This window comes from Equus asinus, chromosome 2, assembly GCF_041296235.1.
Source record: "Equus asinus isolate D_3611 breed Donkey chromosome 2, EquAss-T2T_v2, whole genome shotgun sequence".
NCBI lineage: Eukaryota > Metazoa > Chordata > Mammalia > Perissodactyla > Equidae > Equus > Equus asinus.
The window spans coordinates 129060519-129088276 of record NC_091791.1 but is presented as its reverse complement, the minus strand read 5'-3'; the positions used below and the strand labels follow the sequence as shown (position 1 = coordinate 129088276).

At 40.7% G+C, this 27758-nt stretch overlaps 1 protein-coding gene across 5 annotated transcripts in view; it reads left to right on the top strand.

Annotated features, from left to right (window-relative positions):
- The window catches only part of THSD4 (thrombospondin type 1 domain containing 4), a 546849-nt gene that overhangs the window by 27560 nt on the left and 491531 nt on the right, over positions 1-27758 (top strand). For all 5 annotated transcript variants that reach the window (XM_070498910.1, XM_044764622.2, XM_070498902.1 and 2 more), the window contains one exon: positions 11177-11246. In XM_070498910.1, the coding sequence (XP_070355011.1) occupies positions 11177-11246 (70 nt within the window). The remainder of the gene's footprint in view (positions 1-11176; positions 11247-27758) is intronic.

Below are 27758 nucleotides of genomic sequence, written 5' to 3'. Positions count from 1 at the left end.
TTTCATTTGATCCTAATATCAACCATGGGCAGTCCATAGAAGAAATAGTATTACCTCTGTTTTGTAGATCAGAAAATCGTTGCTCAGGGGCTGGACCTGTGGCCAAATCATTAAGTTTGCACTGTCCACTTTGGCAGCCAGGGGTTTGCGGGTTCAGATCCCAGGCATGGACCTACACACTGCTCATCAAGCCGTGCTGTGGCAGCATCTCACATACAAAAAAATAGAGAAAGATTGGCACAGATATTAGCTCAGCGACAATCTTCCTCAAGCAAAAAGAGGAAGATTGGCAACGGATGTTAGCTCAGCGCCAGTCTTCCTCACACACGCACACAAAGAAAACTGTTGCTCAGAGAGCGTAACTCCTGGGGGCCACTTTCCTCTAGGGCAGAGTCAGGAGAGGGGCTCTGTTCTCGGGAACCGTAGTCCACGTCGCTGAGGCTGTTTTCCAACTTTTCTTTAAACTAATAGACCCTTTTAAAAATTCTTTAATCAAAATCCTATGTAAAAATATCATTATATAAAATAGCCAATGGCAGTATTCTATTAAGATAAATTTATTTTATAAGTTCAAATTTGTAATATTTAAACCTTATGAGATAAATGAGTCTGTTATGTTAAACTCCAACATTGGAAATCAGGATTTATGGATGAGAGCTTAGACATTGGCCTCAGAATCTCGTTTATTCTGTGACCTGTTTTAGCTGCACAGTGTTAAGAAAATCTTGATCCACACAGGTAAGTAATTCAATTGGTAACAGTTCTTTGGTGGAGCTCATCTTGCAATCTCAGGATCCTCTTTAAATAAGTTGATTCAGAATCGAAAAAGAGGGAAAGGAAGAACTTTTTGTTTCAAACTTGGATCACTAAGGATATCTTGTAGTTTTTTTTTTTTTTTTCATAGCTATACAACTAGCCCCAAATGCCCAGGACTTACAATAAATAGTAAAATGGTCTATATAATGTGTTATTAGGATGATGCCACATGTGATTGCCTGATCAAGGCTAGAGCATTTGCCAGGCAGATGCTCTTGGGCCTATGCCTGGCATTTAATTGAGAGTATGTGAGCTTTAGTCTGTGGTTGCTTGTATAATTTTACATGAATGGACATGTGCAGGCCTGAAGTCCAAACACCCACGCAGAGCTTCAACCTTCTTCATCAATGGCATTCACAAGCATCAGAGAAGGCAGGAAAAGCTCCATTCTGAGGCCTCTGCAAAATCCAGCTGTTAACAGGGCAGCCCAAGACTCTTTAGGGCTAATATGTGGTATCTAATCTAAAGTAGCATGTGTGCATTTTTTTAACCATAGTTTAGAAAATAATTTGAAAGATAGTTCAAGACATGAAATATGCATCCTATGTGTGGGAGCTCTGACATACTGCTGTAAAACCGCAGGGGAGTGAGAAATGCAGCTGTACCACTGGGTCACTTCAGGACCACAGCTTATTTGAACACTAGGACCCAATGGGGCACAGAGAAGTGGCGGTCATAGTCAGATATTGAACTTGATTGAAAAGAGCAGTGGATGACCAAACGTGGGTTCACCATGTGGTAAGCAAGTATAAGTGTGGCTGCCATCAGAAAGGCTCCTACAAGTACTGAAGACCCTCAAAAATGTGTGCACCCAGACTGCAAAGGAAGGGCGTTCATTTGGAGAAGTCCCTTTTGCGAAGTTTTTTTTTGATGTCTTGGAATTTTAATTGATGCTCCTGCAGACAGTTAACCTCCGGTAATGATCTGTGGTATGGAGGCCATCTCCTTTCAAGGAAGGCCTGGTGGGCTTACCTCCACGCTGTGCATTATTTTGGAGAAATTGCCCACAGATTAGAAATTAGCAGGACGGGAGTAGTGGAAAGCTAGATGTGGTCTTGCTGCCCTCTGGGCTGAACTCAGGAAATCGTGACAGGCCTGCAGGATCAGCGTCCTGCTGAAGGGGTTGTTTGAACAGGGCTGCTCAGCAGGACATTTCTCTGAGTCCTGCTGTAAGGACTGGGAAGGAAAATATGAGTTCTGAGTAGAGGTGATTCTTTGGGAGCGCTCAGCGGGAGATTTCCATCAAGTCTCCTTCTTCATAAGCCAGGCACTCGTAAACCATTCTACATTCTGCTTCTAGGGCCATGCAAATATATTTTAACCTGAAAAAACCCCCAAAACTAGAGTGTCTTTTGTTTGAATGCTTTTCAAAATGTTCTGGGGAAAGGGCTATGGTTACCTTATGAGTGAGAGGTCTTTGGTAAAATTGGTAGATGAGAAACACATACACACACACACACACACACAAATTAAGGGCTTTTAAATATTTATCAAGGCAACCAAATGCATAAAGATCAGTTGGAAAAGTTGGAGGATTTCTCTACCTGTACAGAAAACAGGGCAAGATTAGAAGTTAGCTGCTAAGATAATCCCTGAGAGGAAAAAACTTTTAAGGGGATTCACAATTCTGATATGGAGAGATTTAGTTTAAAAATCCCCACAGAGAAACAGAAGGCCAGCTTTCTCCTTATTAAAGAGATGGAGAAGCCCTGATTGTTAACGTAGCAAGAGTGTCTCGGCCCTGCTCAGAGTCTGTAGTAATAAAGAGAATCACAGTTAAGCCAGCAGCAGAAGAGACATAAGATTTGAATACTTAATGGAGTTGGTTAGCGAGCTGTCATTGAACCTTGGGCAAGCTCTGGATGCCATGCAAAATGCAGGGCAAGTAAAATCCTTTTGGACCCAAGTATGGGTCAAGTCTAGAGTAAGGAATGTTTGTCACCTGTTACAAATTAGAGAGGAAACAGCACTAAACGATATAGAAGTGTTTATATTTCTTAAAATCTTGCTCCAAATTGCGCACCTTTTGTTGTATGCACAGTTACATCTTTATGTGTGTGTTCACATTAGGGAAGGAGACACAATTTTCTCCCTAGAAGTCATATAAACAGGTGATGATAGCTACCTACCATGGCCAGCCAGCGAAGTCTCTAGAGCCAGTTGGCTTGGTCAGGGCTCTTCCTTGACCTCGAGGAGTGTTTTAGTATTGTTAACATATTTTGTGTTTGAAATGAAAACATAGATGAAAACAAAACTATTGAAAAAAGCCAAATAAGTGGTTGAATTGGCAGGAAATAAAATTGATTTAGTGATTCTTATTTTGAATAGTTTTTGAAGAAATGCAGATGTAATTAGAAAGATTACAGAGTTAGATGGTGATTTTTATAGATCTGATGAAGGGCAGTTCTTGATCATTTTCAGGGTGTTACAGGTTGATGCCCCTAGGTCAAGTGTTTGGTTTTAGTCTTCGGAAACGTAAGGCTTTTCTTTTCCTCGATATACGCTTCAGTAAAAGTGTATTGCTGTAATGCCTGTCAGCTAGTTTGCTTAGAAATACAACCAGAAGGGATTGAGGTAAGAAAGAGAAAGGTGGCTGTTTTAGGGCAACTGAAAAAGATCCTGAATATAGAAAGAAAGAAAGAAATGGGTTGAGAAAGTATGTTTGTAAGTGTGAGAAAGAGAATGTCCCAAATAGTGATATTTGAGTGATGATTGATCAGTGAAAACTGAGACTTCCCTCAGGGGTAGGGAAATATGTGTTAATTGGGAAGGGTCATGGGGTCAATCAGTGTCCCTATGTCCGTGACCAAGAAATGGGGTGGAGGAGGAGGAGAAAGAGGGGAAGGAAGAAGAAGATAAGAAAGAGGGGGAGGAGGGCAGAGGGACAGGAGGAGAAGGAAGAGGAGAAGAGGCCAGGCTTGGATCATAAGTATTAAACTTCATGGTGTTGATAAGACAGGACAGAGTTTGTGTAACCCACATCTAAATCACTACCCAGCTGATGCTGAATGAATATTTGTTGAATATTGAATGAATAAATTAATAATTATCTTTTGTTAAAAGAAATAAAGTAGAAAATTGTTGTTTCTTGATCAGGATCATTAATTACAAAAATAGGTTAAAGCAGAAATAATACACACACACCTTTAACAGTTTATTTTTAACTTAAAACACATGTACATTCACTCACCAATTTTTTGACGTGGGGCCAACGACTTTTCTTTGAGCATGAACCCCTGATTGTCTTCCTTGTGAAGACCACACCTATAAGCATTATCTAAGATTTCCATTTGGGTTTCTTTAAAGTGGAGTGAGAATTTAAAGACATTTGCAAAGCAATCAGAGTGCAGAATGATTCTAGATTTTTGTTATTTTTGTCCTTAATCATTTACAGTTGTCTCATCCACACCTAATTTGCCAGAAGTTTTTTTCTTGGCTACTTGCCTTTATTGAGTCTTTCCAAAGCATTCAGCTTCATTTTTGTAGAATCAGCTAACAACTCTTTTTGTGCTCTATTTCATGGGTTTGTGTACTATTTGAATATTTTATGTGATTACAAAGCAATTGATATAAACAGGTTTGGGAACATGGTTGAATCTATATGAACACGACTCATCTGGTGGGAGCAGAAGAATACAAGTGTGCCAGGGAAGAACCTGCTGGAATCTTTTCTGGGAAGCCCAGTAGGACCCTCTGAATGGTAGGCAGGAGGCTAGGAGGAAATAAAATAGTTTTTTGGAGGACTGCCCTGGCAAACCCCTACCTATAAAATGATGGCAGGCATTCAGACAGCATTGATTTTTCTTAATGCCTGGCACAGTCCTGCATCTGGACCATGTCCTCATCACTCAGTACTTGACTGTGGGATTTGCTAGAACATTCTGTACCAAAAAGGGTACAATAGAGTCAAGGTGCGATCATTGGGCTGCCAACTACCCATTGCTTATGTACCCCAGTGGATTTATATGCCTCAGGTTAACATTGACCCCCCAGGGATCAGAACCAATAACTCCAACTTGTAGAAATCCACCTTTTAGGATTATCTTCCGTTTTCCAGTTCTTCTATTTTTCCAGCAGAGAATTCTGGGATGTATTTAGAAAGCACTTTATTAATGAACAGTGTTGGTCACAGCAGCATTTTGCATTTCTTTAGTGACTGATATTTCCTCCTTCCTTCTCAATCTTCTTTCTCCCCACACTTCATTCTTTCCTTCCATTCTTATACTCATTTGCTGTTTATCAGCCCTGAGTTTGGACCAAGACTGTGATGATTGTTCTACTAGCTGCAAACATGTATCAGAAACCCTTTTCTCGAGGAACTACCATTCAGTAGGGGAATTTAGCAAAGGGTTTTGTGTTTTAAAAAGCTGTGCCATGACAGCACACCTCACTTTTCCAGAAGTCCTGGTCCAGAAAATACAAATGGCTGCAAGAGTCAAGAACCTGGAAATAAGCAATAAAAACCTGTGTGCAATGAGACTAGGTATCCTTAAGTCCATGCAATAAAAAGGAAACATTTACTCCACGAAAGCCAGGCACTTCTTTTCCCAGAGCCTCTTTGGTCTTGGTTTGGCTGCAGCTTGGTGGTCTAAAGGTTTACGAGGGCAAGGCTGATCTGAAGGGAGCTGAGTTAAGAGGATGCAGGCTCATCCATAGTATAGTCAGTGATGCCTGACAGCAGGGAAGAGACAGCAAAAGGCCAGCTGGATTCAGAAAGCCCCAAGCTTCTGGGCTCTCCACCTGCTCTGCTTTAGGGCTGCACAAATTGATTGCCATTCACACTGGTGACTCTGAGCCATCTAACAAAGGTTACTTAAGCTCAGCATACTCTGCATAAGAAAGCAGGGGAAATAGACAGAATGCATTTTTTTAAAGTTTGGGATTTAAATGGTTAGCTTCAATTATTTTAAAATTTAGAATGTTTTTAGAGTGAGGCTGGATAAATGAAGTATCCCACTTATTTTCTGATTATTTTTGCAAGCAATGACAGAAAGTAAAATGGATGTGTGAAGCCACAGCCTCATACAGACTAGGGAAGAAAACTCATGTGATGAAATGGCAAATGCTTGGTTTAAAGGTGTGTTGTGTCCTAATGAGGCCCTGGAGCACAGTGGTCAAGGGTCCAGGCCAAGAGTCTGACTGCTGGCATTGAAATCAGGCTTTGCCACTTAGTAGGTATGCGTGCCCTTCCATAAAAGCCTCTCTGTGCCTCAATGTCCTCACCTGCAAAATGGGTATAATAAAAGTATCCGATAGGATGGTTGTGGAGATTAAATGAATTAGTACTTGTAAGCGTTGAGATCAGTGGTAACCATCAAGTCTTCATTGGCTAATGTCATTTGTAACCCATCTCCCTCTCTTGCTGCCTTTTCTCTTAACTGCTGTCAGAGGAAGGCAGAGGGTTGAGCTGAACAGGGTAAAATGCATGCTTAGCAAAAATTTTTGATCTCCAGAGCGCTGTAGGTTGAGATTTCGCTTCAATGCTAAGATTTTGCCTCTCTTTTGCTAAGGTTGGTATAATTTTACTAGTGATCAGGCTGCTCCCAAAATATCTCTTGGATTGTATTAACTGAAGAAGAAAAGTAGTAAAGTTCTTTTTTTTGCTGTTTTCCTTGTTTTGTTACTTGATATGCTCCAGTGTTGTTGAGTTTGCTGAGCTGATCCAAGGTACCCAGCGGCTGTGACACGATCCACCCTCACTGCAGTTGAGGAAGGGCTGGGGTGGGAGTGGGGAGGGCTTGGCTAAGGCAAATAGAGAAGCCCAGAGCCCAGTTCCATGATGTAAATCTTGTACTGAATTTCAACGAGCATTGTTTTCTACATGAGGAAATGAAATGATGGAGTGTTTAAAATCTAGAACAGTGCTTGGTAAATGGCATAACTTTTTTTTTTCCTGACTGGTGTGAGATGTTGGGTTGTTTCTACTGCAAGGTGATTCGGAAAGTCTTGGTAGGAATGTGGCTTCCCCACTGCCTGGAGGGGAGTGTATGATTTGTTTGCCAAAAGCCCTGGTAGCCTTCAATCTGTCAAAACGTTGCAAGCTGGGAGCAGTTTGCCAAAGCAAACTATCAAAGTGAAATAACACACGAGTCGCACACACACAGACACACATATGCTCTCCTATTCCCCAAACATTAATTTTGAATTGGGTCAGGAGGAACAAGGATTTGGGCTAGATTGTCAGTGTTTTGAAGAGGTGTGGGCACGGCTACAGACTACCAATCAGATAGGTATGTGTGAGCAGGGTGGGGTATCCTAAAACAGAGTCTACTGAGCAGGGGTGGCAAACTTTCAGCCCTTGGCAGAGTTTCATCTGGCCCCTGGGGTTATATATTGCTCTGGCTGCTGTTATTGCAGCCCAAAGAATGATTTCCCCTCTGGGGGAATTTATTCTATTCCGTTCAGAGCAGAGCCCGTTTAATAACTAAGATTTTATTCCACAATGAATTTTATTAGGTACCCCTATGCATTTTAACTTCGCTAGGGCCCAACTCAGTGAAGAAAAGAATCTTTTGAACATGTAAATATAACTTGTGTTGCATTTTTGCAACAAGAGGCACCAACAAACATTTTGCTGCCAGACCTTGTATAAATCCTGTGAAAACAAATTTTGGGGGAGTCACATAGAAACTCAAAAGCACAACTGATTTTTATAAATCACTCATAAAAGCATAACTCATTTTTATAAATCACTCATAAATCGCTCCTAAAGTGACTTTGGACATTTTTTAATGTGCTAATTCACAATATTTCCACTTATCTTGAAATTACATGGGTCATAAGATGATGAAGCATCATTCATTAATTCAGTGAATTAGGTTCGGACTATAAAGCAGATACTCTGCTAGGGCTTGGGGATAAAGTAGTGACAAAACATGATCTCATGGAGCTCGTATCCTAGTGGACAGAGGGAGAAATTTAAATGAATCAGGACGCGGTATGTGTGATGGTGATGCTGTGGAGAAAAAGAAATAGGCTGGGCTGGGAGAGGGAGCCTGGTTTATATAGCGTCAGGGAAGCCTTAGGTGAAGAGACAGCTTTGGGCAGACACCTGAAGGAGAGAGGGAACGAGGCGTAGACATTCCTGGGAGTAGAGTTGACCAAGCATCCTGGAATGCGGTTCCTCTCAGACAGAGGAAAACTCAGAATCTTCCCTCCTCCGATCTTCCGCTCCCCCTCCCTCCCCAAGTTCCCCTGCGTGTTATGGAAGTGCAACCTGGGATGAGTGGTTCTGCAAAACTGTTCCTGATTGCATTACAAGTATGTGGCTGAGGCGTGTGCCAGCAACTTTGAGGAGCTGAGGTGTAACACAATTATGGAGCTGCTGTTTGTTTTCTTAACAAAACCATACCAACCTGGTGTTCTTTTTAAATGAGTAAACAGTGCCAGAATGTGTTACAAATGATCCAGGTTTTCAGGCACAGGTTCATAATGTGCTTTCTTGCATATTAAGTCATTTGAGGTAGACAGGCAAGGTTATATTATTCTCATTTTACAGATGAGGAAACTGAGGCACAAGGTGATTTGCCAAAGGACATGTAACCAAGGAGCGTAGACTCCTAGGTTGTGATGCGCATGTTACTTGGTTTAGAGGACAAATTGGATTCAGTAAGGATATAACTAGAAAATAACTATTCTTTTCCCACCACTGTGTTCAACCCACTTCTTTGGATGCCCTGCCCCATCCCTGCAAGACTCTTGGGCAGTTTTCTGGTCTATTGTAAGTTTAATGAGCAGTCTTGTTTTCAAGTATCAAAAAGTCCAAAAAAGGTGTCCGTGGGAGGGGATAGCTTTGTTGATTGAATGCCTGTCCTTTTAGTATTAACCTCAGACATCAGTAACGTCACCATCTAGACCTGCACCCTTAGCGCCTTGTGTGCTTAGCACAGATCTGTGTCTCTGCATTGAACGGTACGGAAATAGAACATTTTCATCATCAGAGAAACTTCTATTGGACAGCACTGGCCTAGATCCTCTTCAAGTTATAAACCAACTCTTTGATTCTTTTCACCACTAATTTCATATTATCTATTTTCCTTGAAAGGATTTTGTGTATAGATATGGTACATTAAAAGAAAGTCTAGTCAGATATAAACATTTCAGTCTCTCATCCAACTTAAAGCTTCTTTCCTCCCCTGGGCTGGGCCTGCAGTGGGGACGAGAGGGCTTGGCTGGCTCCTTCACTCTCTTAGTTCCCCTCCCTGCCCACCCTGCCTTGTTAATTCCTCCAGGATGGAGCAGAGGAGAGGTCACTGGGCAGAGGATCTCGATAGGATTGGTGCTCTTTGTAATCTGGTGGTGCTGTCCTCGTTGGCAGATGTCTGAGTTCTGGATTCTCCTCTCTCAGGGCACTTTGGTTGGTCCTTTGGAGAACCTCTGCCTCACTGGGGGTCTCCTCTGCACATCACCTTATGACCCTCCCCCCACCTCCTGTACGCCACAGGTACACACCACACATCACCTGTCTTTTGGGGTCACCTAACCCTGGTGAGCAATCTTCTTTGATGAGGTCCTTGCTAGACAACCTAAGTCCAGCTTTCCATGGTACCCACGTAGCTCATGGGAAAAACCCAGCACCTCCTGCCCCTGCAAGCCCTAGAAACACAGGCTACTCCCACTCCAGCCTGCTGTCTCCACTCTGCCCTCCCAGACCCTCCAGCCAAGTTTTGGCCTTTAGATACTTTTCAGGGGAGAATCAGGCACCAGTCCTTATACCCCAAACACTGGGCCTCCAGATCAAGCTCTCTGAATGGTTGCTCTCCTTGCTTGGTGGGGGAGGGAGCTCTGATTTTCCTCCCCATAGGGGACTGGAGGCACTGTGCTCAGCACTCCTGCATCCTTCTTCAAAGAAATCCACACCTAGCAAACTTCTCCCATTCTCCATCCCACTCCCCACTGCTTGTACAGGCTGGAGGCGGGTGAAGGCCTACGGCTCAGGACGCAGGTGAGGGCAGTCGGGGACACCTCCTTTTCAGGTCCTAAATAGACAGTGCAGCCCTTCTCTTTGGAATGTGTGCATATGTAATACCCTTGGTCCTCAGCTTTGGGGCCTCAGCTGCAACTCTAAGACAACAAAAAGGATGTATTTAACACCTCCTTACATATCCTTTTGTCCTGCTTCTTGTCCCATCACACAGTCTCCACCAGTCTGTCCACATCCATTCTGTGCAGTCTGCTAGGGCTGGGCTCATTTGCATACAAAATGAGGGTTAGGGTAGAATTTGGGACACTCAGAGACGGCGAGAGCCTTTTCTAACTCCACAAGCCCTAATGCCAGATTCAGACAGGTTTTCCTCATCTCCAGCTCCACATGATGAGTTTTTCTTGGACAGGGGCCGTGTTTCATATCTCGCAATTATGTTGGAGGCTTCAAAAAGGTTGAGAATCACTGAGTTAAACTGCCCTCAGGGTTAGACCCCCAAAAGGATTAAAAAGATAACTAAGCAGAAGCAGTGGCCCTTTTGCAGGGATGCTTAAGACAACGCTGTTGATGATTTGAAATCAAGGGACTTTAGGCATTTTGATTAATTGACAATACTTGCCTCTCTGACTGACTAACCTGCTGGGGGTTTTCCCCTCTGTCATCATCCATGATCCTTACAGATGAGAACACTGAGACTCAGAGACCTTGGCTTACCCAGGATCACCCAGATGGGAATGGGGGAGTTGGGATTCTAGCCTAGATGTGTTTGAATCCAAAACTTCACACTCTCCCAGCACACCCTGCTGTCTCGGGGCCAGCTGGCTCCTATTTCCACACCTTCCTTTTATTTGATGACAAGCCCTAATCAGGGCTGGTGACAGTGGGGCTTAACACAGCTAATCCCACCCATGGAGAACATATGTGACACTGAAGGGCCACGGACAGGCAGAGGAAAGGTTCTGAGGAAAGCCTGGGGTGTAGGAGAGGGCCTTCCCTGGCCAGGCTCAGAAGCCCCACTTTTAGCCTGACTTACCAGCTCCCCAAGAAGCACGCATGCACTGGCACTTACTCTGTGACAGGCACGGTGTCTTATCTAATTCAGTCCTCGCCAAACCTCTGAGCCAGCTTCTGTGATCCCCATCTTACAAGGCAGGAGACTGAGGCTCACAGAGGTTGAATGTTCTGATCTAGAAACCCTGCTGGCAAGCAGTAAAGCTGGGTTTGATCCCAGATCTGCCCCATGCCGTGGCCAGCCCACAGCCCTGGGCTGCCTCCCCTCCCGGGGGCCAGCCCTTTGCATCTTCACTGGGTCACATCCCAGGGCCAGGGTTGGACTGTTCTCGCCCTTCCAATGATGAGACGGAGATGCTGCCTTCCGCTGGATGCTGCTGCCTGGAACAAACTCACAGCCTGCCTGTTGCTATGTTTCCTTCTCAGTGTCCTGGGTTCCCTCCTGCTGCTTGGATTCCAGCTCGTCTGCCCACAGCCCTCCACTGAACACAGAAAGGTAAGCCATGGCCGTTCAGAGGCTTTCCTTCTCTGAACAAGGGGCTGAGGTCACTCCAGTCACAGCCCTGAGTTTTGTTCTATTTGGAGGTGAGTCACTGCTTATTCTGAGAGGAAACATCATTTATAGAATGTTCTTTAGTCCTTCTATCCCTCCTAAGTCCTTGGAGCTTAAAAATGAAGCTGGTACCCAGAGTCAGTCTCTGACCTGAGAGCAGTGCTGGCTTTGCAACTGGTGTCCGTTAGAAAGGGGCGGTTATGGAGAGGTCAGTGAGAAGACTCTACCCACCTCGGAATGGGGGAGCACCAGCATGGAGCTTTTAGCCCCTCTAGGGGCACCTTCAGGGGAAACAGGTACAGATGTCAGAGAGAGCGATAGCTAAAGCTGTGGCTGTAGCTACACAGAGGATGCCCTTATAGGGAGCCAGGATCTTTGTTAGAAGGACATAGCCACTGCCGACCAGCACCCAGGCAGGGAGGGAGCAGGGAAATAAGGACCTGGCCCTGTCTTTGCTCCTCCCCGCCATCTCCTGCTGCTGACTCCTTTAGCTGAAGCCAACCCAAGACAGAAAATGAAAAGCCCTTGATGCAGTCCTCAAAGGCCAGCCTCCTGGGCAACAGGGCTGGGTGGAAAAGGGTGGTCAGAGCATCTGGAGGGACAAATGGACAGTATCAAGCATGCTTCCCTTTAGGCTTTGTGTGTTTCATAGTAGATGAACTATCTGCTGTTGCCTAAAGAAGCCAGCTACTGTCCTGCCACAGAGCAGGTGTGTGATAAATGTTTCCTTAGGAACAGATGCATAATGTGACTCTGAGAAGGTCCCTGAAATCCCTTTCTGCCCTCTGGGAGCTCCTCTTGTCTACTTGTAATGAAATGCACACACTTCTGAGAGGAATACTAGGTCAGCCGTTTGTGTCTGAGTGTGACTGAGTTGGTTGGAACCTTTGCTGAGAGAAGGTTTTTATAGGGGATGTCCAGGAGAGAAAGAAGCAGAGGAAAGAGAGTATGTACACAGTTTTGGCTAGATAAGACCTTCTTGGGAGCAGCTCTTGATGATCTTGTCTGATTAGTCTAATTTCTTTTAGGTCTGTGGATTATGTTCTGGCTTTGTTTTTCTGGGCCAGATATAAACCTATATTGTATTGTATTCCCTACTCTGACGTCAGCTCCATGAAAGTAGAATCTTACCTGTCTTGTTCACTGCCATGTTCCCAGCTCCTGGAATACAGCCTGCATGTTGTAGGTGCTCAATAAACTACTTGTTGAATGACTAACTGAATGAATGGAAAACCTGGCCAAGGTCTAAGCATCATTTTGTTGGAGTCACTTGGAAATGTACACCCCTTCACTCCACTGCATCATCCCTATTCATAATTTTGAGAATCAGAGGACAACTACTGTACATTGAGTGTCTGTGTCCCCCCAAATTCATAGGTTGAAACCTAATCCCCCATGTGATGGTTTTTGGAGGTGGAATCTTTGGGGGGTGATTAGGTCGTGGGAGTGGAGCCCTCATGAATGGGATTAGTGCTCTCAACAGAGTCGTGAGAGAGCTTGCTGCTCTGCCATGTGAGCTTACCAGAAGTCTGCAACCCAGAAGACGGCACTATACGGCATCCTGGTCTCGGACTTCCAGTGTCCAGAACTGTGAGAAATAAATTTCTGTTGTTTATAAGCCACTCAGTCTGTGGTACTTTGTTTTAGCAGCCCAAACTTACTAAGACAAAAATTGGCACTGAGAAGTGGGATTGCTGCTGGAACAAATACCTAAAAATGTAGAAGTGGCTTCAGAACTGGGTAAAGGGTAGAGGCTGGAAGAGTTTTTAGATGCATACTTGAAAAAGCATACATTGCCGTGAATGGACTTTAAAGGCAATTCTGGTGAGGGCTCAGAAAGAAAAGAGGAGAAGCTGTAGAGAGAGCCTGTGTACTTAGAGAACAGAAAGTTGGTAGAAATATGGATGTTAAAGGCCATTCTGAGGTGGTCTCAGATGGAAATGAGGAATATGTTACTGGAAACTGGAGGAATGGCCGTGCCTGTTGTAAAGTGCCAAAGAACTTGGCTGAATTGTGTTCGTGTTCTAGTGTTTTCTGGAAGGTAGAACTTGCAACCAATGAAATTAGATATTTAGCTGAAGCAATTTCTAACCAAAGTGTTGAAGGAGTGGCCTTGTTTCTCTTGATGCTTGTAGTAAAATGTGGGAAGAGAGAAATGACTTAAAGGTTTGGAAAATTCTCAGTGTATCCACATTGAAAAGAAGGAGAAATCTTGTTCTGGGAAGAACATTAAGGGTGTGGCTGAGAGACCATTTGATAAGGAGATTAGTCAGCCATCTTAACAGAAGCTGGGAGCTATTGTCCAAGACGATGGAAGGATGCAGAGGAGGGGCTGCTGGTGCCTTCTGACCTTGGCTCACCTCTGGTGTCACCTCACTTGGTGGTCTCCACTCTCTGCACTCTGGTACTGAGCTCCTTGGCTGTCCAGTTGCTGCTCCATTTGGCCCAGGGAGGCATGGGCTGTGCCCAGCTGAGCTGTGGGGGCATGGCTGCCTCCACCTAGATTGCAAAGGACATGACCTCCCAGCAGGGTTGTGGTCCTGGAACCCCCAACCCAGAGAGCTGCAGTGGGGACAGGGCTGTCTAAAGCTCTTGGGGCAGGGCAGCCTGGAGCCTTGGGGCCCCACCCCTTGCCCAGCAAAGCTGTGGGCAGGGGGGCGGAACACTCAGTCAAGGAGGATTATTCTTGAGCTGTAACGTCTAGTGAAATTTGCCCCATTGGGGTTTGGACTTCCTTGGGACCTTTCACTCTTTTCTTCTTTCCTCTTTGTCGCATTTGGAATGGGAATATCTGTCCTGTGCCTGTCTCCCCATTGTATCTTGGAAGCGCATAACGTGTTTGATTCCACGGGTTCACAGCGGGAGAGCAGTTTGCCTCAGTATGAATCAGTCTCACCATATCTGATGTAGATGAGATTTAGATGAGACTTTGGACCTAGACTTTAAAGTTGATGCTGGAGCCAGTTAAGACTTTTGGGGCTATTGGGGTGGAATGAATGTATTTTGCATGCAAGAAGGACATGAATTTTGGGGGGTCAGGGGTGGAAAGCTATAGACTGAATGTATCCCCTCAAATTCATATATTGGAACATAATCCCCAGTGTGGTGGTGTTTGGAGGTGGGGCTTTTGGGAGGTGTTAGGTCATGAGGGGATTGGTGCCCTTATAAAAGAGATCCCAGAGAGATCTCTTGCCCCTCTGCTATTTGAAGACAGAGCAAGAAGGCTATTGTCTATGAACCAGGAAATGGGCTCTCCCCAGACACCAAATCCTCTGGCCCCTTAATCTCGGACATCCCAGCCTCCAGAACTGTGAAAAATAAATTTATGTTATTCATAAGCTGCCTAGTCTGATATTGTTGTTACAGCAGCCAGAATGGACTAAGACGACTGTCTATTTTCATTATTAAGTTATATTATTCATTATTGTTTGGAATTGCCAGGGTTGTTAATCCTAATAGTTGAATCAATCTACCAGTGTTCTTTTTTGTTGTTGTTATTCAAATAGACCATCATAGCTGAAAGTATTTTATAAATGATCAATTTACTTTGCTATCTGTTAATTTTTCAAGTTAGCCTGGACAATATAAATATAGCCTGAGCAAAAGGTTCACAAGTAAATATTGCCCTCATGTTTCTGAAAGTGTTTGTTCTGAGAAATCAAAAAAAAAAAAAAGGGTTATGAGTTTCTTTAGGATATTAAATTTAAAAATTGAGCAAAATATATCACACCTTGGTATACTGTACCTTCTTGTCAAAATATTTTTAAGAACTCTGCAGTAGAAAGATTAAAAAAAAGTTTTTTGGAATCATTTGTGGATTCTTTTACTTGGAGAATGTAATTTTAGGACTATCCTGAAATATAATTCTGTGGATTTCAGCTGCCAGGGTCATTGTCACTCGCCCCGGAGAAGAAAGGATTCAGTGCTTTCTTGGCGGGTGGATTTCTTCTTGATGTTTCATTGGAGTTTGTGGAGCCATGGTTGTCATCCTGCCTGGTTATATCCTCAAAATCCTGGCGGCAGAAGCAATACTGGCAGGAGCATCATCCATTTATTTCTGCCACATAAGAAGTAAGGAGATACTTATTAAAAAGAAGCCGAGGGGCCGCCCCCTGGCTGAGTGGTTAAAGTTCGGCATGCTCCACTTTGGCGGCCTGGTTTCTGGGTTCGGTCCCAGGTGCGGACCTACTCCACTTGTCAACCATGCTGTGGAGGCATCCCGTGTACAAAGTGGCGGAAGACTGGCACAGATGTTAGCTCAGGGCTAATCTTCCCCACAACAACAACAAAATAAAGGAGTTGAAAATCTTTTTCTATAAAGGGCCAGTTTTGAATGTTTTAGGCTTTCTGGGCTACAAAGTCTCTGTCACAACTACTCAGCTCTGCTTTTGTAGCACAAAGGCAGCCATAGGCAATGCTTAAATGAATGGGCATGGCTGTGTTCCACTAAAACTTTATTTACAAAAATAAGTAGTGGCTGGATTTGTCTCTTGGGCCAGTTTGCTGACCACTGCTCTAAGTCAGGATAGGGAGGAGTTAAATGCAAGTAGACGTGTTTTGGAATTTGAAGTTGAAAATTGTCTGCTCCTGGGACTTTAAGGAACACAGAGGATTTGAGAAAAAAAAGTATATTATTTCATTAAAACTTAAGAATTATGATTGCTATCAATTGTTTTCATTACTTAGATAAATCATAATTGAATTCCTGCTGACCCATTGTTTTGTGGTAAAATCCGCTCCCACTCTCTAACAGAGAGCAGCAGAAAGAATTAGAAAACCATTTGTGGTAAATGCTTAAGGGACAGCATTACTAATTTGTGCATATCGTAGTTTAGCATGTCTATGAAAACTACCCACTAAAAGACATCCCTTTTTCTTTCTCGTTACAACAGCATATCCAACTTTAGCATATGGAAGCATTTCTACAGTCTAAGTTATTCTGAGGAAAAGACATAATTTGTAAATGCTGTCAAGTAAACTATGCATTTCTAAATGCTGCTCGGGTGATTGGATACGTCTCTGTAAAAACCGTCCTGTAATAGTGCAAGAAAAGAGGACTCTGGTGCAGTGTGAATAGCTCTCTCCAGATATTTCTGTCCAGAAGTCTTCCTCTTGCTCCTGCAACATGGACAGTATCACAAAGGATGGCCCAACCTCTGTTCTTGGTGGTTGTTTAATGACATATGGCAAATGATTATATTTTTAAAACTCTCTTTGACTTCATTTGCAGATAACGTAAGACTAAGAACGAAGACTAAGAGCAGGAAAAAACTTGACTGAGACTTTAATAAAAACCACACATTATTAGCAAGGGAAAATATGCTGATTGTAAAAAGCTTTTAGGTTAATGAAACTGTTCTACTGTCTGCCCAACAGACATTCACTGAGCAAGCTGCTTTACAAGTCATAATGTGTATGGTCAACATAATCTATACAGGAAAGAATCATGATACTTTGTACTTTATTTCTACAAATGGAAAATCACATGTATACTTTCATCATAACTGCTCAATGTGTTCTTTTTAAGTTTACTTTTTTTATTTAAAGTATGCGTGTTTGTTAAAGAGAATTTAGAAAACAATGAAAAATTAAAAGAAGGAAAAAGGGACTTACTCCTGGGGCCACCGGCCAAAGAGAAGTGCTCTTCAACATGTTATTTATAGAAACTTGCAAACAAAAAGAACAGAGACACTACAGAATGAAGTAAGGGTGGAGTGAAATATTTGTCTTGCTGACTGATTAGCAAGCCTCAGTGTGAACAGCAGGGACCTTGTAGTGGGTCTAGAGCCTACTATTATTGCACACGAGGTGCAGCCAGTTACTTCAGATTGCCTCTTGACAGTGTCACACAGTTGGATATGAACAGAAAGCCTATGGAAGGGCAAAAAGAACTTGTAGACTATATAAAATTTCTCATATTACTGCTGCTATAGTCAAGAAGAAGAAAGGATAAAACAGTAATGCTTTTAGGAGAAAACATGAAAATATCTGCAATATTTAGGGCAGGCAAGGATTTCTTAAACAAGACACCAAAAGAACTAACTGTGAAAGAACTGGACTCTGCTAAAATTGAGGACTTTTGTTTATCAACATACACCATAAAAAGAGTGAAAAGATAAGCTATAAACAGGGTGAATATATTCACAATAATATATTTGACAAAAGATTCATGTTCAGAAGTATTTAAAAAAGACCCACTTAAGAAATTAAGAGTTAAGCAATCCAGTTTTAAAGTGGGCAAAAGACTTGAACAGACACTTCATGTAAAAGGATATTCTCGTGGCCAGTATGAAGAGGTGCTCAATCAAAATCATTGGTCTTTAGGGAAATACAAATTAAAATGAGACACCAGCAGAATGGCTTAAAATGAAAAACACAGACAGTACCAAGTGCTGATGAGGATGAGGAGCAACTAGGACTTTCATACCTTGCTGGTGGGAGTTTACAATAGTGAACCCTTTGGAAAACTGTTTGGCAGCCTATCTTTAAGCTAAACACATTGAACATTTAAGCTGTTCAATGACCTGGCTATTCTACTTGTAGGTATTTCCCAAGAGAAATGAGTGCATGTATCCACCAAAACATATGTATAAGAATGTTCATAGTAGTTTTATTTACAATAACTCAAAATTAGGAATAATCCAAAAGTCTATCAACAGGAGAATGGATAAATAAATTATAGTACATCCATACAAGATAACATGAAACAACAATTAAAAACTAGACTTGTGTTTCCAGGCACAAGATGGAACAACAGGGATTGGGTTGACCTTTCCTTCTAGAACAAAAGCAATATGGCCAAGATAGAGCGACAGGGACTGGATTTTTTCTTACCCTGTCACAGGAAACAACCAAAGCTAAACCAAAACAGACAACATATGTGAAACAGTGGTTTTCAAAACCCTGGATATCAATCAGCAAAAGACAGCAATCCCTCAGAGAGAGAGAGCTGAACCCTAAACTTTTCCCAGCTAATTGCCTTGAGAGAGTTTCCCATCCTTGGACGGGAGGAGGAAATGGGAATCCAGGCAGAACCTGTTGGACTCCTTGAGTTAAGGAGATGGATTTGAGAGTCCAGCAAGACCACGGTGGTGAGGTCTGCAGGACAGAGTACCAGAGAGGAGAGAACCACACAGAGAGAAGACTACAGAGATCTGCAGGGGGTCTTCCTCAAGGATACAGCACAGTACTGATCAGCACATGCATGTGAGTTCACAACCTGAGGCCAAAAATGAATCTTTCAAAAAGATTAAAGGGAACAGCACCTGGTACTCACACAGGACCAGAAACAGTGACTCTTTTCAGCAGCCAGACTTCAAAAACTCATAATTCAGGGATATTGGAAAGAATACTCAGGAAGCTCTTGCCTTGGTACTGGGGGAATAATTGACCCTAGACTGTGCATCCGTCTAGACCTAACAAATCATAAAAGTACTACTGGAAAGGATCAAACTGTTGCTAAATAACTTAACTATCCCAGCACAAAGCTCACAAATATAGGAATATAAAAATATTCAGCACCCAAAAAGGTAAAATTCAAGATGTCTGGCATTTAGTGAAAGATTACCAGACATGCACAGAAGCAGAAAAACATTAGCAGTGTTCTTCATAATGAGGAGAATAATCAGTCAATTGAAACCAACTCAGAATTGACACAGATTTTAGAATTTGAAGACAAGGATATTAAAAGATACTAAAACTGAATTCCGGGGGTCCAGCTCTGTGGCCAAGTGGTTAAGTTTGAGTGTTGTGTTTCAGTGGCCCAGGGTTTTGCTGCTTCTGATCCTGGGTGCGGACATGGCACAGCTCATCAGGCCATGCTTAGGCGGCATCCCACATGCCACAACTGGAAGGACCCACAAGTAAAAGTATGCAACTATGTACTGGGGGGATTTAGGGAGGAGAAGGAGAAGGGGAAGAGGAAAGAGATTGGCAACAGATGTTAGCTTAGGTGCCAATCTTACTGAAACAAAACAAAACAAAACAAAACTGTATTCTGTATATTCCAAAAGTTAAGTAGAGGCATGGAAGATACAAAAAACACTCTCATCAAACTTCTTGAGATCAAAATGACAAGATCTGAGATGAAAAATACACTGGATGGGATTAATGGCAAATTAGAGAGTACAGAAGAAAAGATAAGTGAACTTGAAGATGTAACAGTAGAAACTCTCCAAAGTGAAATACAAAATGAAAAAAAGAATTTAAAAAGATGAATAGAGAATCAGGGAGCTCTGGGACAACTTCAGGTGGGCTGATACATGTGCCATTAGAGTATCAAAAGGAGAAGAGATGGAGGGACTGACAGGAAAAATATTAAAAAAATAATATTTGTAAATGTTCCAAATTTGGTGAAAACTGTGAACCCAAGAATATCAATGAACTCCAAGAAACATGAAGAAAATGGCATCAAGTCAAACCATAATCAAATTGCTCAAAACTAGTGATAAAGGAAAAAACTTTAAAAGCCTCCAGGAAAAAAACACATTACATACACAGAAACAAAGATAAGACATCAGATTCCTTGTCTCCTGTCACTCATGCAAGTGAAGCAACATCTTTAAAGTACTGAAAGAATAAAACTCTCAACCTAGAATTCAATACCTGGAAAAAAAATCTTTCAAAAATGAAAGTAAAATAAAGACATTTACAGACATAAAAATGCTGTACTATACCTGCACCACAAGAATTGTCAAAGGAAATTCTTTAGGCAGAAGGAAAATGAGATCAGATGGAAATATGGATCTATACAAAGGAATAAAATGCACCAGAAATGATAACTACATGAGTAAATATAGAAGGTTTTAAAAAATTATTTAAATCACTTTTAAATATTGACTTTTAAAATAAAAATAATAATGTGTTTGGGGTTTCTGATATATGTATAAGTAAAATGTATGACAATAGTATAAATGCCAGAAGAGGATAAATGGAAGCAGAGTATTGTAAGCTCTTATAATATATGTAAAATGGTATCATATTACTTAAAGGTAGACTTTGATAAGTTAAAGATGTATACTCTAAACCTTAAAACAACCATTAAGTAACAAAACAAAGGATTTTAGCTCACAAGCCAAAAAAGGGAAAAAATGGAATCATAAAAATAATTCAAAAGAAGACAGAAATAGAGGAAAAGAGATCAAACAACAGACGGGATAACTAGAAAACAAGTAGCAAGGTGGTAGACTTAGATATAATTATATTAGTAATCACAAAAACACCTTACCTGAAAGACAGAGATTGACAGATTGGATAAAAAACAAGACACACACCTGTATGCTATCTATAAGAAACACCCTTAAAGACACACATAGGTCAAAAGTAAAAGGATGGAAAAAGATACCATATTAACAGTAGTCGCAAGAAAGCTGGAGGGACTCTATTACTATCAGATAAAGTAGATTTTAGAGCAAAGAATATTACCAAGGATAAAGAGGGTCATTTCATAATGGCAAAGGAGTCAGTTCGTCAAGAGGACTTAACAATCCTAAACATTTATGTACCTAATAATAAACCTTCAAATTATTGAAGCAAAATCTGATATAACTGCATAAAGAAACAGACAAATCCACAATTATAGTCAGAGATTTCAGTATCCCTTTCTGATACTGATAGTGCACACAGACAGAAAAGTCAGTAAGAATGTAGAACACTTGTCTGACTATCAACCAGATGGACCTAGTGGACATTTGTAGAGCATTTCCTCAAACAAAATTAGATATGCATTCTTTTCAGGTACATGAAGAACACTTATCAAGATAGATCATATTTTGGGCCATAAAACTTAGTCTCAGTACAACAGGATTCAAGTCACAGACAGTTTGTTCTCTGATCACAATGGGATTAAGTTGGAGCTCAGCAACAGGAAGATATCTGGAAAATTCCCAAATGTTTGGAAATGAAGTAACACACTTCTAAACAATCCATGAGTCAAAGAAGAAATGAAAGGGAAATTAGAAAGTACTTTGACCTGAGTGAAATTGAAAACACAAAATATCAGAAATTGTGGAATGCTGCTAAAACAGCACTTAGGGGAAAATATATATAACTAAATACCTATAAAGACAAAAAGGTCTCAAATCAATGACCTCAGACTCCGCCATAAGCAACTAGAAAAAGAAAAGTAATTAAAGTAAGAAGAAAGGAAATAATACAGATCAAAGCAGAAATCTATAAAATAGAAACAGAAAAACTACAGAGAAAACCATGTAAACCAAAAGCTGGTTCTTTGAGAAAATCAATAAAATGGATAATCTTGGGCTAGAGTGATCAGGGAGAGAAAACAGTGAAGACACAAATTACCATTATCACAACACAGAGTGGTGAAATCACTACACATTCTGTAGATATTAACAAGATAATAAGGAAAGATTATGAATACTTTTATTCCTGTAAATTCAACAATTTAGATGAAAAAGACAAACTATTTGAAGCATGTAAACTACCAAAGCTCCCTGAAGAAGAAGTAGATAAGCTATTTCTTCTAGATAACCTATAGAGTAGTTCTATATTTCTTAAAGAAATGGAATTTGTAGTTAAAAGCCTTCCTGCAAAGAGAGCTCTGGTTCCTGATGGTTTTACTGGTGAATTCTTACAACCATTTAAGGAATAAATAATAGTAATTTTGGGCCAACCTCGTGGCACAGTGGTTAAGTTCGCTTGTTCCGCTTTGGTGGCCCGGGGTTCGCCACTTTGGATCCCGAGTGCGGACATGGCACCGCTTGTCAAGCCATGCTGTGGTAGGCGTCCCACATATAAAGTAGAGGAAGATGGGCATGGATGTTAGCTCAGGGCCAGCCTTTCTCAGCAAAAAGAGGAGGATTGGAAGCAGATGTTAGCTCAGGGCTAATCTTCCAAAAAAAAAAAAAAAAAAAAACCAAAACTAATTTTACAGAAACTCTTCCAGAAAATTGAAGAGGAAAAAACTTCCCAACTTATTCTGTGAAACCAGCACTTCATACCAAAGCCAAATAAAGATATTACAAGGTAAGAAAACTATGGGTGATTATCCATTATGAACATAGATACAAAAGTTCTTAAATTTTATCAAATTAAATCCAACTTATAGGAAATGATAATACATCGTGAAGAAAAAGGCTTTATTCCAGGAATACAAGGTTGGTTTAGTGTTTAAAAATGAATCAATGTATTTCATCATATTAACAAACAAAAAAGAAAAACCATATGATTATCTCATTAAATGCAGAAAAACTTTGACAAAATCTGACATCCATTCCTGATAAAAATCTCAGCAATGTAGGAATAAAAAGAAACTTGGCTTTAACCTGATAAAGGACATCTACTAAAAATTATAGCTAATTATGCTTAATGGTGAAAGACTGAATACTTTGCTTCTAAGACTAGGAAAGACAAGGATGTCTTGTCTCACCACTTCTATTCTACATTGTACTGGAAGTTTTAACCAGTGCAGTAAGGCAATGAAAAGAAAGAAAATGCATCCAGATTGGAAAAGAAGAAGTAAAATTGTCTTTATTTGTAGACAGAAAAATTATCTGCAGAAAATCTGATGAAATCTAAAAAAGGCTTCTAGAAATAAGTGAGTTTAGCTGAATTATTTTATATAAGATCAATATGCAAAGAGTCAACTGTATTTCCATCAACTGTCAATGAACAACAGAAAAATTAAAAAAGAATATCGTTTACAATAGCATGAAAAATATGAAATAAAGATAAATCTGACAAAAGATGTGAAAGACCTCTACACTTATAACTGCAAACCATTGTTGAGAGAAATTAAAGGACACTTAAATAAGTGGAGAAATATACAATGTTTGTGAATCAAGAAACTCAATACTGTTAAGGTATCCATTCTCTCCAAATTAATCTATAGATTTAACACAATTCCAATAAAATTTCCAGCAGACTTTTTGCAAAAATTTCAAAAATACTTATGAAAATGCAGAGGACCTACAATAGCCAAAACAAGTTTCAAAAAGAAGTACAAAATTGCAAGAGTTACACTACCTGATATTTATATTATTATAAAGCTACAGTAATCAAGATAGCATGTTATTGGTGTAAAGGTAGATAAATAGAGAGTGGAACACAATAGAGAACAGAAATAGACCCACAAATATAAGGAAAACTGATTTTTGACAAAGGTGCAAAGATAATTGAGTGGAGAAAGGGTAGTCTTTTAAACAAATAATGCTGGAACAATTGGATATCCACTTGCAGAAGAGTGAACTTCAATCAATACCTTGCACAATATACAAAAATTAACTCAAAATTGATCATAGATCTAAGTATAAAACCTAAATCTATAAGCCTTCTAGAAGAAAACAAAGGAGAAAATGTTTGTGACTTTGGACTAGCCAGATTTTTTAGATACAACACCAGACTCATAGTTCATAAAAGAGAAAGTTGACCAATTGAACTTTATCAAAACTACTAACTTCTACTGTTCTGCGACACTCTTAAGAGAATGAAAAGGCAAGCCAGAGGCTGAGAGGAAATATTTACAAAGCATATATTTGATAAAGGACTTGTATTCAGAATATATAAGGAACTCTGAAAACTCAATCATAAGGAAAAAACAAAGAGATACAAAAGTAAGCAAAAGATTTGAAATACTTCACCAAAGAAGATACATGTTAGCAAACTGACAAGTAAGCTCAAGAATGATGCTCAACATCATTAGTTATTTAGGGAAATACAAATTAAAACCACAATGAGTTATAACTACATACCTATTAGAGTAGCTGAAATGAAAAAGACTCATCATACCAAGTCCTGATGAGGATATGGAGGAACTGGTTCCCTCATGCACTGCCAGTGGGAATATACAAATGATAAATTACTTTGAAAACAGTTTGGTAGTTTCTTAAAAAGTTACACACCTGCCTGTCATGTGATGTAGTATTTATCTAAGAGAAAAGGAAATATATATCCATACATAGGCTTGTACATAAATGTTCATAGAAGCTTTATTTGCCATAAACTGGAAACAACCCAAATGTCCGTCAACAGGTGAATGGATGAACAAAGCTTGGTTTATCCATACAAAGAAATACTACTCTGCAATGAAAAAAGGGGAACTATTGATAGATGCTACAACATGGATGAATCTCAAAATAATTATGCTGAATGAAAGAACCTACACAAAAAATGTACATACTGTATTACTCCATTTCAATAAACTTCTAGGAAATGTAAAATAATCTATAGTGACAGAAAGCATATCAGTGTTTGTAGGGGATGAGAGGAAGGGAGGATGACCAAGGCGTGCAAAGAAACTTTTTGGGTGATGGATATGAGCGTTATCTTGATGATGGTGATGGTTTCATGGGTGAATACATGTGAGCAATCTTATCAAATTTTACACTTCAAATATTATAATTGATTGTGTGTCAGTTATAATTCAGGAAAGCTGTTAAAAATAAACTACTGAGATAAGCAACAACTGAATGAATTTCACGTGAATTCATTCAGTGAATTCACTGAATAAATTTTTCCTATTGATCATAAGAAGCCAGAGACAAAAGTACCTCCAGTATGATTCCATTTATATTTAGTTCAAGAACAGGCAAAGCTCATCTGTGGTAAAAATAAAATCACAATAATGGGTACCTATGTGGGCATGAGTACTGACTAGCAAGAGAGCATGAGGAAAGTTTCAGGGATGTTGGAAATATTCCAAATCTTGGCCAAGGTGGTGGTTATTATAGGTCTTAAGAGTGTAAAATATCATACATTTACAACGAGCATACTTTATGCACTCCCTGTATATTATACCTCAATGAAAAAAAGGAGGGGAGGAAAAGGAGGAAGAAGTGCATAAAATGCCAGTACTGAAATGGTCATGAAAGTCTTTGGAGCAGTGTGGGATTGTCCTTTGAGAATTACCGGGAAACAAAGATGCTCTTCAAAGGACAGCATAAGGCACACTCTCATTAGCGAGTGTCCAGCTACAGAACCCTTCCAGAATTGGAAGCTGACTCTCAAGCAGACACTGTGTCTTTTCCAGCTGGTATTTGTCAGGCCTTCTGTTTCTAATGGCATAAATATAACTGACTGCTTCTGAAAAATTAAGCGTATTTCTACTTATGAGAAATGAAGAAATTAAAGTAAAAAGACCTTATTAAGGACTGGAAGAATGTCAATGCTCACTAATTCATGCTGTGCCAAATCTCTTGGATTCAAATCCAACAGCAGAAAAGTCAAATTTGCTTCTTTTACAAATAGAGTCGCAAGCTTAGGACTTTGTGTTTGGAATACAATGTAGCAGGAAGAGAGCATCTTCAGATTTTAGTTTGGGGATAATGGGGCGGTCCTGGCCTCTTAGCCTCTTCCTGGTTTCTGGCCAGGATTCCCCTTCAGATCTCTGATTTTTTTTCTGAGTATGTTTATTTCCTGTGGGTGAGTGGCACAAAGTGGAACGTAGAATAAACCGTCTGCCTTGGAACCGGGTTTTCTTGTTGGCTAATGCTTACTGACTTCCTCGACCGTGGACAGGGTCTGCCTACCCAGCCTCTGGGGAACCTCTTTGCCTTCTCCAGCCTTGACTGACTTAACCAACCTTGTGGTGTCTCCTAGGGAGATACCAGGTCTCTTCTATGGAGGAGTCTTGGTCTCAGCCATCCTAATGTCAATTGCCCATACCTGGAGCCAGGAAGACCGGAAAGAAGTCATAGCCGTTTTCCTCCCCATCATGGCAGCTCTGCCCTCATCTCTTCTTGTTAACCCTTCCCTGCTTCAGAGCCCTGCATCTCTAGATTGTGAAAGGACTTGTTATCTTGTGGGAAAGCTCCAAATCAAGAGATGAAATATGGAAGACGGAGAAAAACTTGGGCCACGTATTCTATTTGTAGAAGTTTGTGAAGAGGGCTCATCAGAAGAAGGAGGCACTAGGGATAATATAAGCCAGGGAAACTGAGGCGACAGCCCCACATTTTTTATGACGAAAATGATATCCATTGAGTTTTGAGTGTTCCTTCCCCATGACAGCCTCTGCCCTGATTTCTTTAAAGACTTATTTTTTTATTTGAAAAATGCTACTAAGTTCAAGGGCAAAAAACTTTTGTTTTTCTATATTGTGTTTCTTTTGTTCTAAGTGTTTTTCCTGCTTCACAGACACACTTACAACTCAAGTTTATAAATTCCTTCCTTTGGAAGTTCGTAGTTTCATTTGTAGCAGTATTTAAAAATAAATACATTATAAATTTATTATTATTGTCTGAACAAACTCTAATACCCATATCTCAAATGTCATCTTCTACAAATAAGCCAAGTTATACACAATAGATTTTTTTGTGTGTGTTTTGACCCTAACAACGTGACTTTGGGACTATAAATGGTTCTAAAAAAAAATGAGTATTTTATGTACTTTAATTTTTTCTTGAAATTTCCATTCCCTTTCACACTTATACACAAAGAATGCAAACCATAAAAAGGAGTTTTTTAAATAACTTCTAAATTCCCCCACTATGTTATGTTTCCAGGCCAGATTACAGTTAAAACAAAGTTTTGACAGACAGAATAACTGATCACTTTGGAAAAGAAAATGAATCATAGTACAGGCTTTAGGCCACTGTCCTTGGGTATATGCTAGCGGTCCACCTTCTTTGAATGATGATGTTAACTGATTCTTAATGATGGAGGAATCTGGCATGTGAGTCTTCGCCTGGCAGCCAGCTTCCTTCCCCACCACTCCTTGGTTAGTTTGGAGAAACAGAGAAGTCAATGACCTTTTGTTCCTAATTTTACTTTCTTTGTATTGCTTTTTATACAGCTGCTGCATATTGTTATTCATGGCCAACTTCATTTTTTTTCCCATTAACTCATCAGACACTTATCAAGTGACTACTGTATGAACTTGAACTCTGAAGCCGGACTGCCTAGTTGATATCCCGGTTCTGCTGCTTACTAGTTCTGGACCTTGGGCGGTTTTGTCATCTATAAAATGGGAATAATAATAGTACCTATTGCGAAAGTTGTTTTGAGGATTACATGAGTTATATATAGAGTTTAGGAGGTGGCCTGACCCATAGCAAATACTATGTTAAGTGTTCTTGTCATTGTTTGCTGTTGTTATTATGACAAAGTCCAGCCCTGTGCTACATGCTGGGTACCCAAACAGGCTTCTTCTCAAGGTGCTTCCCTCCTAATGTCATGGGTATGATCTCTACCCAAGCCTGATTTATCTAGACTGGAGTTTCTCTGTCTTGGCACTGTTGGTATTCTGGGCAAGATAATTCTTTGTTGTGGGACTGTCCCGTGCACTGTTGGAAGTTTAGCAGCATCCCTGATCTCTACTCACTAGATGCCAGTAAGATGCTCCTCCACTTGTGACAAGCAAAAGTGTCTCCAGACATTGCCACATGTCCCCTGGGGGACAAAATTGCCCTCAGTTGAGAACCGCTTATTTAGACTGGTAGGTCCTCCTGCAGAGGCAGAACTGTGGCTTCCCCGCATTCTGGGGAGTCCCCTCGTTCC